Genomic DNA, 13,974 nt, shown 5'->3' with positions numbered 1-13,974 from the left:
CATAGAAGGAACAGAAGGTCGAATACTGGTCTAAAGGTAACAAAGACGAAACAACAGTTATGGGAAAGAAAGCTATTCTACAAGGACAAAACTAAAAACAAGTGGAACAAGGTGGTTCAAACAACAAAGAAAGTGAGGAATCTAAAGATAGAAGATCAAGTAGCTGCAACGTTGCAAGTCCCAACACCATCTTTGCAGTCGTTTGTAAGATCATTGAATGTTTCAATCTGCTTCTTCCCTCTCAAGAACACTTCTGTATCAACAGATGCTCTCATGTAACCATCAAACTCGACCGGGTTGCCTCCATTAAGCTTTGTGGTCTCCGAATACCACTCGCTGCTCTCGTCCCACAGGTCTTTGTACTCGTCAAGAAAATGAGTAGCGTACTTGTCTTTCAAAGGGTTGAAGAAAGATAGTTCCGCTTCATTCGTTGCGATGTAGAGATTCCTTCCTTCTTCTACTTTGTCCTGCAAGGTCGACAAGAGAGCACTCGGAGAAGTATCTTTTTCAAGATTGGGCCAAAGCTCCGTGTTTCTAGCTTTCTCTCCTCTCTCGATATGCACTGCATCGTAATCCCAGTTTAGCCTCGAAGCAATGGCAGAGACGATCTCCATCAACCTTCTTGACTTCCAGAGAAGATGCCACGGTCTTTTAACGACAGATTCTGCATCTCCCTCGCAAACTCTGTACCAGTAGTTATCAGGCTCTACTGACCCGAACTTCCTCATGATCAACGTGTCTTTGACATCGGAAAGCTTCATGGGCGTGACCCTAAAGTCCTCCACGAGATGAAGGCCCAACCTAGTCTTCTTATTATGCAACTTCCCCCACTCTGCCCAAAACTGAGCCTCATCCAAGACAGAAGCAGCTTCTTTCAAATGCTCGAAATCAAAGTAGAACCTAAAGTCCTTCCCTTCCTCGCTCTGCCCAGAGGAAGTGTAGACAGAGGACAGACAGAGAGTGAGATCCATGACCAAAGTCCGGTTCAAATACTGAGCTTCACCAAGCGCACACAAGAAGCTCCAAAGGAAATGGTTCATGCTCTTGCACCGATCACCTCCACCGACATAAACCAAGTACTTGCCGCTTGTAAAAGCCTTGTCAGACTCAACCGTAGGAAGAGAGTCATTAACAGCTTCACCAACAAGAGGCAAAGAGAAATCATCTCTCTTGGCATCAGTCTTCTCGAAACCAGCTTTCTGATTCCTCTTCCTCTTCCTAGCGTTCAAACCAGAATGATACTCTCCAATAGTGGCCACGCTAAGAGTACAATTGTCAGACTTGTGAATCACAAACCTTCTGTAATCCTTGTAAAAGGCAGCAGACTTGCCATCCTTAGGCCTATAACGCCACGCCATGTCACAAGAGTTGGCACCTTCACCAACCGCAGGCTTACCGAACTTGTAAAAGTGGATGTCTTTGAACCTCTCAATGGTGGCTTTCATCATGAGATGGAAAACATCAGAGTCTTTGCAATCAACGGGGACGCTCGCATCGCAGTCGAGCTCGTTCTCCTCGCTGGCGGTGGCTTCCACGTCGGTGATGTTGATGAACGCCGCGAAGGCCGTTTGGTTAACGGGCATGAAATCTTCGCCGGTTTTGACGACGGACTCGTCGGATCGCAAGGTGGCGTTGGATGTGGAGGTGAGGAAAGTGGTGATCTTGTCGGAGGGGTGGAAGAGAGGGTCTTCGGGCTCGTATGTGGCGGCGATGATGGTGAAGACGAGGACGCCCACGACGAAGAGGGAGAAGCCTATGTTTCCGATTAGGTTAAGTGCGTTTTGACCTAGGTTCTCCGGACGGAAGCCGCCGGCTCGGTGAAGCGCAGATCGCCCGAACATTGCTACTTCCGGTTCAGATCCGGAGGCACTTGTCTTGGTTACAGCTTACAACGGAGGAGGATTTGAAGTATGAGTGCTACTGTGTGTGCTTAGAGCCACCGACAATGCCAGATTTTGTAATTTAACCACAAACAAATAAATCACTATAGTGTCAAATTAATAAACCAAGGTTCCACTTAAAAATTGGGAAGGCATTGTTTACGTCATAAAGCATCAGTATTTGTAGTTTTATTTAGTTACATGCACAAAACTATACCAATAGTTAATCTTTAAAGTATAAACGTAAATATATAATAATATTTATTATATCCTATCTTTTTGAAAATCTCATATCAAAAAAATATAGTGTAAATTCATCAAATTCTAAAATATTTAATATTAAAATATTAATATAATTTTGCATTCATACTTCAAAAAAATTAAATATAATATAAATTAAATATATAAAAAATATATTTGGCTTTTTTTTTCAGACATTTGCCAAACATGAATTTAAATGCAAATATACTTCAAATTCAATCAAATATAAAAAAAAAACTTGAAATTAAATAAAAAGCTTTTTCTTTACAAGTCTTCTAGAATGTAAAGTAAATTTAGGGCTAGAACACTTTTTCATAAATCTGCTAAAATGTGATGCACTAGTCAATTTCTTCAAAAGTCTTTTACACCAAGTTTTATTAATCTAAATGGATATTTTGTCTTCTTATATAAAGTAAATTACCACTTTCTCTTTTTTTTTTTCAAATGGCTGCAATAAAATATAAAGTTTTTTTTCTAAAACTCTAAAATCTCTCTCTAATCTATTTGAACTTGAAGATATCAAATTTTATATTAGTTTCTCATCTTTTTTTTTCATGTCTTTCTCACCACCTTATCTTGTATTTAAAAGGTTTTCATTGCATGGTTTTCATCATCTTTTCTTAAAAAGTAAATCTATAAATTTTAGATACTTATTTTTGTATTTTTGTCTGCTAGATTCGAATAAAACTATATATTCAACCTAATATGATTGTTTTTTATTATTTAAGCCTAAAATTATATTCTAAAAATTTCTCTGTTTTAAAATAAATTTTAACGTTTTTGGACATGCAGATATTTTCAGATCTGAAGAGAATATATCAAAGTGCAGACTTTTTTTTTTGGAAAGATTTCATTAGCATACTTCTCTAGAATATAAAATATATTTTTGTTTTTGTGTGTTAGACTCAGATAAAAATATATATTAACTTATTGTAATTGTATTTTTCTTATTTAAGTTTAAATGTCTGTTTATAAAAGTTTTTCTTTGTTTTAAAACTATTTAAACATTTTAGAATATGCAGGTTTTTCATATGCAAGGACTACATATCGGATTCCGTTAGGAGACTTCTGGAACATATTTCATTGAAGAAGTCCGTTAAACTAATATTTAAACGGACGATTAAAAATTTCAAAGAATTTTGACCACAAATTAGAATACTTCGCAACTCCTCTGAAAATTTTGGCGCACATGTGATCAGATTTCATTTAAAATTTTAATTTTCCGCTTAGAGCTAGTTAGAAAATTTCTCTAGGAGTCTGCTAAATTATAGTGCACTAGCATGTTGACAATGGTGTTCCCAATCATGTTTTACTTTTGATCTATTTGATGTATAGTAAGAAATATGTAATATATGCATTTTTTATATAGTTTATATAATGTTGTAAACAACACATCCATTTTGTCTACAATCTATTAAAACAAAACTCTTTGTCTAATGTTTTGTTCATTCCTTCAAATTCTTGTAATCATAAATTGTTATCTTCATTGTATATCATTTATTAAGAAAAGAGTTGTACAATTTAAAAGGAAGCTTATGTGTTGTCCCCAAAACTCGGTAGATAGCTGGTGTCTTTCTCGTGCTTGAATTATTTTTTGGTCTTGATGCATAGTTTGTTTGTTTGTTGTGCAGATTGACATCCAAACATTGCTTCCTGCCCGGGACGCTTCCTTGAGGACACGAAGACTCAGCGTTTTCTTTTTCTTTACGAGAATTCGTACAGACTAAAGACATGATCGACTTTCGATCCCAGCAATAGCGATGATCGGAATGTACTCCCCGCGAGCGTATCAAAACCGAGCTTCTGGAGCCAATAATCATTATTCTTTGATCCTATTCCTAGAAATTTATTACAAACGTCTTTTTTCTTCGTAACAATTATATCCAACAAGACCCATCAAATACAGAACTCAACAGGCAAAATAAAGACAACTCGGTCCCGCCGGTTATGTCAAACCGAGCTAAGGATAGAAATGGGCCGAGTATAAAGAGAGAGGAGGGGTGAGAAAAAGGGAATTCAGAAACTAGAGAGGACACGAGCGGTTAGAATTAGGGTTTTATCTTTGATTCTTTGTTCTTGATGGAAACCTTGTTATTTTCTCTTGATCTTTAATCAAACTCTCTTGTAACTTGTCACATGATAACCTACGGAACACGTATTGAACACCACCTCTTGCAACTGATTGAATGGAGAAAACTTTACATTCAGTCTTATGCAACTCTCTCTTGTGCTATCATATCTCTAACTGATACGATTTGTTGCATATTCACTCGATTGTGCAAGAATGTTAAGAAACTTGAAATTTGTTACGAGTTATCCTTAAACTTGGGTACGTCGACAAGGTTATCTTGTAACTTCACTATGAGTTTGTGATTGATTAGTTTGGCCATTTAAGTAAAAATTTTAAATGAAGAACAGATCAAGAATTAAATGAATAGCAGCTGTACATTGTAGTTTAACTCAAGATCTAAACAGCAGAACAATATGCGAAGTAAAAAAAAAAATCTGTAAGAAGTACAAAGTACACAAGAAGCTGATGAAAAGTAGTATGTTCTGCAAATGAAGAAGAAACGTGAAAGAAACGCAAATGAAAGATTTCAATACAAGTCCGTGAAGTCATATAATGGTTTTAGAGCCTAAGATAGCCTCTTCTTTCTTGAACTATGTTTGGTCTCTTCTGGAACGATCTCCTATTAAGGGACCAACTTCTATTCATAGCTCTCATTCTCCACCAAGAAGCTATCCGACTATATAACGCTGGAAAACCAAAGCAGGACAACACTACAACCAGCATTATGAGACATATGTACATCACGTTTCTAAATCCATCAGCTAGCTCAGGATTGCTTTGTCCCGTCCAAGGAACTCCTCCAACGTTCATCCCAAAAACTGGCACAGTAAAAAACAAAAAGGTTAGGTAGAGTTAGAAAACAGATAATTGAGGTTTTTGGCGAGTTTTATATATAACCTCCGGTGATGATTGATAGAGGAAGGAATATGATGGAAAGAAAGGAGAGGTAATAGAGCTTTCGGTTGATTTGCTCAGCTTGCCAACTATCCAAACCAGCTTGGATTGCATTCACACGGTTCGCAATGAATCCTACATTCTCTTTTAAACGTCTCAACCTCCCAATCAACTCCTCCAAAGAGTTGATATCTTCTGCAAGAAACCAATGCTTCGTGGAACATTTTTCCTTCACTCTTGGAAACACTTGTTCTCCATGTGCAATCACCTGAGATTCATGCAAATGTTCTAACTCAAGAGTAGATACAAACAATAAAAGTCACTGCAGAGACAGTGAGAGAGTGTTCTATAAGCTTTAGGCTTGGTGACACATACCTGCAAGAGACGCTGCAAGTTGAGATGCAATTTCGGGAACCTTCTATCATCCAGCATCTGTTTCTTCATAGCAAATCCACCTATCGTCCAAAGAAGAAGACGATTATTCATATGAAATACACAAAAACCTTCTAACAAGCTGCCACATAATTTGATAAGAGTGCTAACTAACTAACCTCTATCCATCTCGAGTTCCACCGCATCCAATTCGATCTCAAGTTTAGTGACAACATCTTGAAGCTGATCAACATGTGTATCAATAATATGAACAACGAGGTTGGAAACAGAGGTTGGGACAGGGTTATCAGCTTCCTCAGAGTGATTCATGGTCAGCAAGAACTCAAGAACATGCTCCTCAATGACAATCCCACTTCTTTCCTTGTGCTCACCGCGATAGTAGGAAGGAGAATCCACACTAGGGACTTCGGAGAGAAGAGACTGACCCATAGGAGAGAATCCTAGCCTAGGAACACGTCCCAAAGAGACAGTAATGACGGAGTTCTCAGTGATCCTAGCAGCAATCTTGAAGGTAAAGCTGCTTGAAGCAGGACCAGGAGAGTTAACTCTAAACACAAGCGCCCCATCAACATGCCCGCAAAAGGGTCCGTTACTAACAAGAGAAAGAATGTCTTGCAGCTTCAAGGGAGGACAGAGAGCGTCTATAAGATGCTGTGCGGAGTGAGAGAGCTTCTGGTTTCCTTTAGGCAACTCAACATGATACCAACAAAACTCTTTGCCTGTTCCTTCTTTGAGATCCCATTCTTTGTTGTAGTATTTGCCATCACCGTCGAATATATAAGCTCTTTGCCTCACCATGCCTGAATACTGAGCCCTGAACCTATGAGCGTCTCTAAGAGAAGCGCTCGTCAAAGACTCGACATCTGACTCATCTCCTCCAATTCGATCTTCCTGCTGCATCCTTGCTTTGTTTTTTCTCTCTCTCTCTCTCGGCAATTTAAGGTTGGAGCTGCTGATTCATGCAAGTAAAATAGAAACCTTTTGTAATCAAACTCCTGAAACGAATCGGTGAATGCAGAATCATATGATTAAGAGTTGTGAATCTGGAACAAGATCGGGGATGATTGACTTACATGCAGGGATCGAAGTGAGGCTGAGATCACCGGAGACTAATCAGAAGAAGCTTTGAATCTGAAGAAGTTGTGGAATCGTTCTCAAGAGGCGAGCGATCTCGTGGAAGGATATGATGAAGAGAGAGTTTGTTGAGAAAGGTCGGAGCTGGCGTTGACCGGATAAACACGTCCACTCTCTCCGACAAATTTAATGGCACAGATTAGAGATGTTATTTTTATGAACCTTTCTTGTCCTACTAGAGAGCTAGAAGAACCAATTATATGATGAACCTTTTATAATAATTGTATTTGTCTTATACACAAAAACATATGATACCCTTTCATAGATTGGATAGTATTCCTTTCATAAAGGAGTTGATTACACCCAAAGACACTTTTTGTCTTTCTTTTACATTGAGAGACACTTTCCACATTTGACACACTTTATGGTGGGGCCTAGGCGTTTTTTTGACAAATTTACCCTTAATGAGAAGGAAAAAATGTTTGTGGACATGGATACTTGAAAATTTGTGGACATAGGTACATAAATGTTTGTGGACAAAACAAGTTGTGGACGAACAATTTTAACGAACATATCTCTTATACACATCTACATCTTGTATAAATGATATTGATTATATAGAACGAATGATATCGTTTGAACCAATAAATTGTGGATATACAAATTGTGGACAGGTTGATATTGATTATATAGAATGAATGGTATCGTTTGAACCAATGAATTGTGGATATACAAATCATGGACGGGTTGATATTGATTATATAGAATGAATAATATTGTTTGAATCAACAAATTGTGGATATACAAATTGTGGACGGGTTTCTGACCTTAATCTTGCTGATAAAAAAGTTCAATTTAATAGATCAGCGCAAGATTACATCAACAACCAGAAGAGAAAACACTAATAAAAAGCAATTCAACATCAATAGTCTTCAAATTTGAGGATTTATGTGGATTTAATTCAATCAAGCCAAGAACTTTAAAATAGATAAAGCTATCTCGTTAAAGCCAAGAACTTTGTGGACAAAAAATATGCGTGGACGGAAGATGTGTGGATGAGAGATGCGTGGATGGGAGACGCGTGGACATGAGATGCGTGGACGGGAGACGCGTGGAGCCACTTACACCACCACTGTAACTACCCTCACGTCTTACACCACAGCCTCCATAACCACCACCGCTTCCACTGCGGTATCCATCGCTTCCTCCACCGTATCCACTACCACTGTATCCACCACCATCTCCTCCACTTGAGTAGCCACCTCCACCAACCACCACCATTGTATCCACACTCACGCCTTCCACCATCACCTCCATAACCACCACCGCCTCCATTGCGGTATCCATTGCTTCCTACACCACGGCCTTCATCGCAACCTCCATCGTTTACGGGACTAAATTTTGTTCATAGGAGAGATTGAGATCGAGGAATAGAGATCGAGATTCTGAGATTGAGAAATAGAGATTGAGATTCCGAGATTGAGATAAAAAGATCGAGAAAAGACAAAAGTGAAAAAGAGTATTAATGACAATTTCAGATGGAGAAGGTTAGGGTTCAATCTCTTTAATCTCTCATGTCTGAGTTCAACATCTGGATCTAGAAAATGTCAGGGGAGAAAAATTTTTCACGATTTTGTATAAATTGAAGAGATAAGGTTTGGTTATTAGTTAGAGAAAAAAAATATTGTATTTTAGAAAAAAGTAAAAAAGCAAATCAATTTGGTTGGTTAGAAGAAAAAGTAAAGATGTTTCTTGTTGAGGGTTATATTAGTAAACCTAGCATAAAGAAAGTGTGTTGTATCACAATGTGACTCTGAGTGAAATTAATAAGACAAAATGTGTCTCTGAGGGTAAAAATTTCTTCATAAAGACCAGTACAATTACTTAGTTGTGAAGAGAATTTGCATTAAGGGTAAAATAGATAGTAATCAATGTCATCCAAATCCACCCATGTATTTAAATAGACTAATTATGCTAACTTTCAATAGTAATAAATATTTCATTAACTATACATCTTGATATGGCAATAAATATTGTTAAATTTCAATAGTAATATATATTGCATAGATTTCTTTGTATATCTCACCATGACTAACTTACTACATCAACAAGAAATAATTAAAAAAAATATATATAATTTGTGAAATCTATATTTAACTATAATAACGCTTTTGTGAGTTGTTTCACAGATTTACTAAGTTAAGGGAAATTGCCACAAATATCACATTTATAGTACAAATTTTCATGTTTACACTAACCACTTTTACCCTCACTTTTAATGAAGGGTAAAATACAATTATACCCTTAGGGTTAACTAATCTATACTTAGGGTTTAGAGTTGAGGGGTGGGGTAGGGTTTTTGGAATGTGAAATTTATGATTCTAATAAATATATAAATACTTAAAAAATATATAAAAAATTTAAAAAAAATAGTTTCAAACATAGTTTTCGTTTTTCAAAAAGAAATTTGAAAAAAAAATAAAAAACAAATTCGAAAAAAAAATTCAAAAAAAAAGTTTTATAAAAAAATTCGAATTTGAAAAAGTATATTTCGAAAAATAAAAAAAAAAATTACATTTTTTTATTTATTATTTTTTATTTATTTTTTATTATTTTATTATTTTATTATTTTTATTTTTTTTTTATTTATTTATTTATTTTTTTATTTTAGAAGATATAGACTAGGCATGAAAGAAACAAGAAGTCTTAAAAGAAACATGTGACAGAGAAGAAAGAGAGGAGGCGTGCTTCAAAGACTTACATGTTTTGAGATGCTAACCTTTGGAAGTTTTCCCTGAGCTGCAAGCCTCCTCAGTCTTGAGCTAAGGACTCTTCTAAAAGTTGGCGGCACTTCATGCCTTGGCTGCTCTTTCCACAAATAAACCACAAGCTCCGTTAGGAAAAGTTGTAGCAACCAACTTAAAAGTAGAATCAAGAGAACTATAACAATGTGAAAATAACATAACTAGCTCTCCCTTATATGTAGATGATTAAGTCTCTACCAAACTGTTTATCAGTTTATGAGGTTCTGACTTCTGATCAATGCAAAAAAGAAGCGCAAAGAGAAACTTGTCTCTAACCTCGATGAAGCTGAAGATGGAACCGAAATCAGATCCATTTGGATCCGCTAACTCAGAGATAGCTTCAAAATCATCGCGTCATACCTGAAAATAGCAACTCATTCAGAAGTTTAGCAATGCATGAATTAATCTATTTTAGGATTGATAGAGTATATCATCTGAGGACAAACCTGGGAGCGTTCTTGTTATCCACAACAAAGTTATCAACGCTAAAGTCAGAAGAAGCACTGTGTGGAAGGAAAGTAGCTGGCGAAGAAGAAGAAGAGTTAGCATAAGGAGGTGGAGTAGCGGTAGCAGCAGTAGGTGAAACAGAAGCCAAAGTAAAGAACATCTTGAAACTGCTTTGTAACCTGGAAGACCATTGACAAGCAATTCAAATAACCTGATCTCACAGTAAGAACATCTTGAAACTGCTTTGTAGCTCCCATAAGTTTTGTTTTCAAGTCATCACAAAATGTTTACAATGATTTATAAGAATTTATAAAAGGGTTTACAAAATCACTTACAAGTGTTTATAAAGATTTTATATAGAATTTATAAGGGTTTATAAAAGGTTTAAATAAGTTTATAAAAAGTTTATATAAGATTTGTAAGGGTTTAAAAATGTTTTAATGGGTTTTGAAGAGTTTATATAGGGTTTATAAAAGAGTCATAGATCGCAAAACCTTCTGATTCCATTCCAACCTGCTCAGTCAACCTCATTCACCAATAGTACAAATACTGAGAAAAAAGATCTTAAATCATTCACAAAGAGTTCAAAAACTAACAGTCTCGCCATCGTCACGAGTAGTCCCAGTGGAGTTGATGTAAATGTATACAGGCTCCTTGGGATCCAGCCACTGAAGATACATTAGCTCTGCCACAACCATCTCGGTAACTACCAGCACCAGCTGAATAAAACACACAAAAATTTCAATCAGCACCACAACACCAGTTTAAGTCTATGCAGTCCAAAGAATCACTTACAAACATTCCAATGTAAACAATTCTCCCATCAAGAAGCATATATGGTAAGTCTGGTGGAGGAGTTCTTGGCATGTGCTAGTTATACGCCATTGATCTTTCAACCTAATTTCAAACCAACAGATATGATGAAACAATGAATCAATTGATGTGTCAACTATAAAACTCAATAAATCATAGTTTTGCTCAAGTCAATTTTGAATACATCACCGTTAAACTTCCAAACTCAAGAACATAACGAAGTTAAGGCTTAATACTTGACGATCCTTTAAATAGCCTAGGAATCCATCATCTAGGGATTGGAATTGGAAGGGATGAGTTCACCTGAGCTGGCGAAGACATGAGCTGAGGCGAATCGAAGATGTCAATATACGGCGGCGGACTCATAAGAGGAGGCGTTTGATCACCAAAGGCTTAAGCTGCTTGACACGTTACGAGCTACCGGAGCCATCGGATCTTCACCAGGACGATGCAGCCGATGAGAACAACTATGGAGGTGGATATAGCAATGGCGAATTGACGATTCTCGATGAGCATCAAGCCAATTCGGCGGCGACGGACTCATAAGCGGAGGCGTTGGCCATGTTGGAGACGATGATGGGTTCTCCATTTCTTTTGATTAGTTAGGGTACAATAGTCTTTTACCTATTAAAAATTTAATGGTAAAATTAAAAAATGTAAAGTTGAAAAGTGGTATTAGTGGCAATTTCCCATCAATTTTTTTTTTAACAACCGCTATTTCCCATCAATTTATCTATAGAGAAAGGCCAAAAAAAAAAAAAAGTTTTAATGGAGTAAAATTATATTTAAAAGCTGGGAAGAAAAATCAAACAATTTTTTTTGTTTCCTAATTCAGAAAGTTGTCGTTCTCCAGCCTTAGGGATTCAGGAGCTTGAGAAAAACGAAGAAGAGCAAGTCGTGGTTGGCGATCAAGAGTAAAGACAGTATCTTTGTCTTCCCAATCCTTGTTGATCTGGTACGTTTCACATCTGAAAAACCTCGTAATCCTCTTGCCAAAGGATTTAGATAATCGACTTCATTGTTCCGCTTATAACAATGTTGTTTCTGGTTCACGCGCTAGTTTTTCTAGCCACCCATATCGATTTCCCCTTACGCCTTGTTGCACAAATGTCGAATCTATCATAGTGTCATGTTGAATAAAATCTGCACGCCAAGTGTTCGTCAAAATGCCATAACGAACCCTTTATATGGCAATCCATATCTGTGCGTCGAGTCTTCTTAGGTCCCGAGTGTATCTGTTGAGTTACGAACGTATAGGCTCCTCTGTATCACTCGCATCTTACTCTCTCTCTGTTGTATTTTCTCTTCTTCTTTGGCAGAGATAGACGATCGCTGTTGCTTGTTAGGATGTCTAGGCAGAGTCAGTTATTTACGCTGCTTAGGAGAAGGTTTCATTCACCTTCGTCTAGTGATGCCCCAACGGAGACCTTAAGAAAAAGGATAACTGATTTGCAGAAAAGTAAGAAGCGAAGGAACCCAATAAAGAACCAGTTTCTCGTTGAGGTTCCAGAATCAAGATCCTATTTGGACACGGCAACGATGCCTATGTTCCTCGCCGTGGTCGGTATTGCATTGTTTGCAAAAGTGTTGATGATGGTACATCCTTCTTTCTTCTTCTATTCTTTGTGAATTGTGTCTTTAGCAGCTATCTTTTATGCTGCTTCACGCTTTATGCCGAGTCTTCATTGTTGGTTTGTTGCAAGATTGATGATTCGAAATCTCAAGAAATGATTGAACGGAAGATAAAGAATGCACCAGAAGGGCAAGGCACAGTGAGGATGATCGAGCGTGAGGAGTGGGATGAGTTTAGAGAAGTAAGGCCAAGAACACCATTTGAGTCCAAGCTTGCCCGCCCAAACGCGCAGATAAGAACTGGAGAGCCTGTGCGCAAGGTAAAACAAAAACAAAAACAAAATTGCCTTATTACCCAAAACAAAACCAAAACCGTCATGTGGTGCTTAAACTTTGGTATCGTTTCCATTTTAATCAGGATGACTTGAAGAACTGGACGATAGACGTGCTAACAAATGCGCTTTCGCGAACTGAAGAAAGTGTTCGTCGCGGTGGTTCCAGTTGATTTTCATGTATTTTCTCAGTAATATATAATCCTGATAATCTTGTAGTCGCGAAAAGTTTTCTTATGTGGATATCAGTTGTGTTTGGTTGTGAACTTGAGTGAGGGGTAATAAAGTGGCAAAACTTATCTGGATGTTTCGATGTTGATCAATATGAAATCAGAAGAGCTCAAAATTCACGCGTTTCATTAAAATCATTGAACTTCTATCAAAACTAATTTGTTCCAAACGCTAAATCATTACACAACTGATTGAATGGATCATAAGCCACAGGTGGAGGCAGCTTTTTGGGTAGAACCGTATAAGCAATTACTTTGACGAAATGATGCAACACGCAGACCCAATGAATAGTTACTGTGTAGCTCTTATGGTTTCCCATCACACGGATCTTTAGAGAAATGGGCAGAGACGAAGTGGGAGTCAAATACAGGGACTTCTGAGCTATGTGAGAGCGGTGATGCAGTTAATCAAGTTCCAACAATCTCTTACCAAGAATTGTATTTCAATAGCTGTTTTCTAGTTGTTGTTTATTTCATAGTTACAACACCTGCTAAACGTGTTAATTGTATCAGGCCCCAAAGATGGAGAAGTTTGAAATCCCAGCAAAGATTAAGTTTCTTGCCGGAGCCAGCAGAGTCAGTAACAGAGGGCAAATAAAGGTCAAGTTCAAAGACGAATGCCTAAAATATATATTACTTTGACAATTTTGTGTTTGACTTTCCTTTCATTAACATTTATAGAAAACTTTATTAGTTCTCTCTCCCTTGTTATACAAATACTAGATTAAGACCCGCGCCTTGCGCGGGATGAACATTATATATATAAATTAATTTATATATTATATATTTATAACATATTATGAAATAATAAATATATATTGAATAATTAAAATGGCATTATGTACTACTTATATAATTAAATTGGTGTGAACATATAAATAAATTTTATAAATCGAAAAAATATTTTTTCTATTTGATATAATATATAATTAAATTTAAATGATAGTAACATATATATGGTATATTTTAATATTAATATTTATTAGATGATGTTTTTTGCTCATTTTTTTATCATTTGTATCTATTATAGCAAAAAGTCTAAATTAGTGATAACAAAATTTTCACTATGGGATTAATGGTTTAAGTAATTTATAATATTTTTAAAAATTAAGCTGTCAATATTTTTTCAAATTTTTTTATCAAAAAATGTTCAAAGTAAATTTCAAAATTAAGATATTTAAGTATTTTTATATGGCATATAGT

At 36.5% G+C, this 13,974-nt stretch overlaps 3 protein-coding genes across 5 annotated transcripts; 1 reads left to right on the top strand and 2 right to left on the bottom strand.

Annotated features, from left to right (window-relative positions):
- Positions 1-2: 2 nt before the first annotated feature.
- LOC106366667 lies at positions 3-2,019 on the bottom strand. Its single transcript, XM_013806325.3, has one exon. It carries the CDS (start codon positions 1,839-1,841, stop codon positions 156-158), a length of 1,686 nt encoding a protein of 561 aa, XP_013661779.1. The 5' UTR covers positions 1,842-2,019; the 3' UTR covers positions 3-155.
- Positions 2,020-4,549: 2,530 nt separating this feature from the next.
- On the bottom strand, positions 4,550-6,830 carry LOC106366668 (zinc transport protein ZntB-like). Of its 3 annotated transcripts, none has more exons than XM_013806326.3 (5): positions 6,573-6,830; positions 5,658-6,451; positions 5,482-5,561; positions 5,110-5,374; positions 4,550-5,030 (listed from the first exon to the last, which is right to left on the bottom strand). In XM_013806326.3, the coding sequence occupies exons 2-5, from the start codon at positions 6,397-6,399 to the stop codon at positions 4,771-4,773; spliced, it is 1,347 nt and encodes a 448-aa protein (XP_013661780.1). In that variant the 5' UTR covers positions 6,400-6,451; positions 6,573-6,830; the 3' UTR covers positions 4,550-4,770. The 3 variants fall into 3 exon arrangements, with proteins under 3 accessions (XP_013661780.1, XP_022544346.1, XP_013661781.1); XM_022688625.2 differs by having other exon boundaries at positions 5,658-6,494; positions 6,573-6,822; XM_013806327.3 differs by having other exon boundaries at positions 5,658-6,448; positions 6,573-6,821.
- Positions 6,831-11,396: 4,566 nt separating this feature from the next.
- LOC106364355 lies at positions 11,397-12,891 on the top strand. Its single transcript, XM_013803948.3, has 4 exons — positions 11,397-11,592; positions 11,957-12,233; positions 12,341-12,529; positions 12,628-12,891. The coding sequence occupies exons 2-4, from the start codon at positions 11,985-11,987 to the stop codon at positions 12,712-12,714; spliced, it is 525 nt and encodes a 174-aa protein (XP_013659402.1). The 5' UTR covers positions 11,397-11,592; positions 11,957-11,984; the 3' UTR covers positions 12,715-12,891.
- The last annotated feature ends 1,083 nt before the right edge of the window (positions 12,892-13,974 follow it).

The sequence above is a fragment of the Brassica napus genome, chromosome A7, assembly GCF_020379485.1.
Source record: "Brassica napus cultivar Da-Ae chromosome A7, Da-Ae, whole genome shotgun sequence".
NCBI lineage: Eukaryota > Viridiplantae > Streptophyta > Magnoliopsida > Brassicales > Brassicaceae > Brassica > Brassica napus.
This window is presented reverse-complemented; position numbering and strand designations above follow the sequence as displayed.

What these genes read in the sequence shown, in the direction of transcription:
- LOC106366667 (XM_013806325.3), bottom strand. Translation starts at nt 1,841, where the DNA reads ATGTTCGGGCGATCTGCGCTTCACCGAGCCGGCGGCTTCCGTCCGGAG.
- LOC106366668 (XM_013806326.3), bottom strand. Translation starts at nt 6,399, where the DNA reads ATGCAGCAGGAAGATCGAATTGGAGGAGATGAGTCAGATGTCGAGTCT. An exon ending in GGAACTCGAGATGGATAGAG is followed by an intron (nt 5,562 to 5,657) that starts GTTAGTTAGTTA and finishes TTTGGACGATAG; the next exon opens with GTGGATTTGCTATGAAGAAA. An exon ending in ACTTGCAGCGTCTCTTGCAG is followed by an intron (nt 5,375 to 5,481) that starts GTATGTGTCACC and finishes CATGAATCTCAG; the next exon opens with GTGATTGCACATGGAGAACA.
- LOC106364355 (XM_013803948.3), top strand. Translation starts at nt 11,985, where the DNA reads ATGTCTAGGCAGAGTCAGTTATTTACGCTGCTTAGGAGAAGGTTTCAT. An exon ending in TTGCAAAAGTGTTGATGATG is followed by an intron (nt 12,234 to 12,340) that starts GTACATCCTTCT and finishes GTTTGTTGCAAG; the next exon opens with ATTGATGATTCGAAATCTCA. An exon ending in CTGGAGAGCCTGTGCGCAAG is followed by an intron (nt 12,530 to 12,627) that starts GTAAAACAAAAA and finishes CATTTTAATCAG; the next exon opens with GATGACTTGAAGAACTGGAC.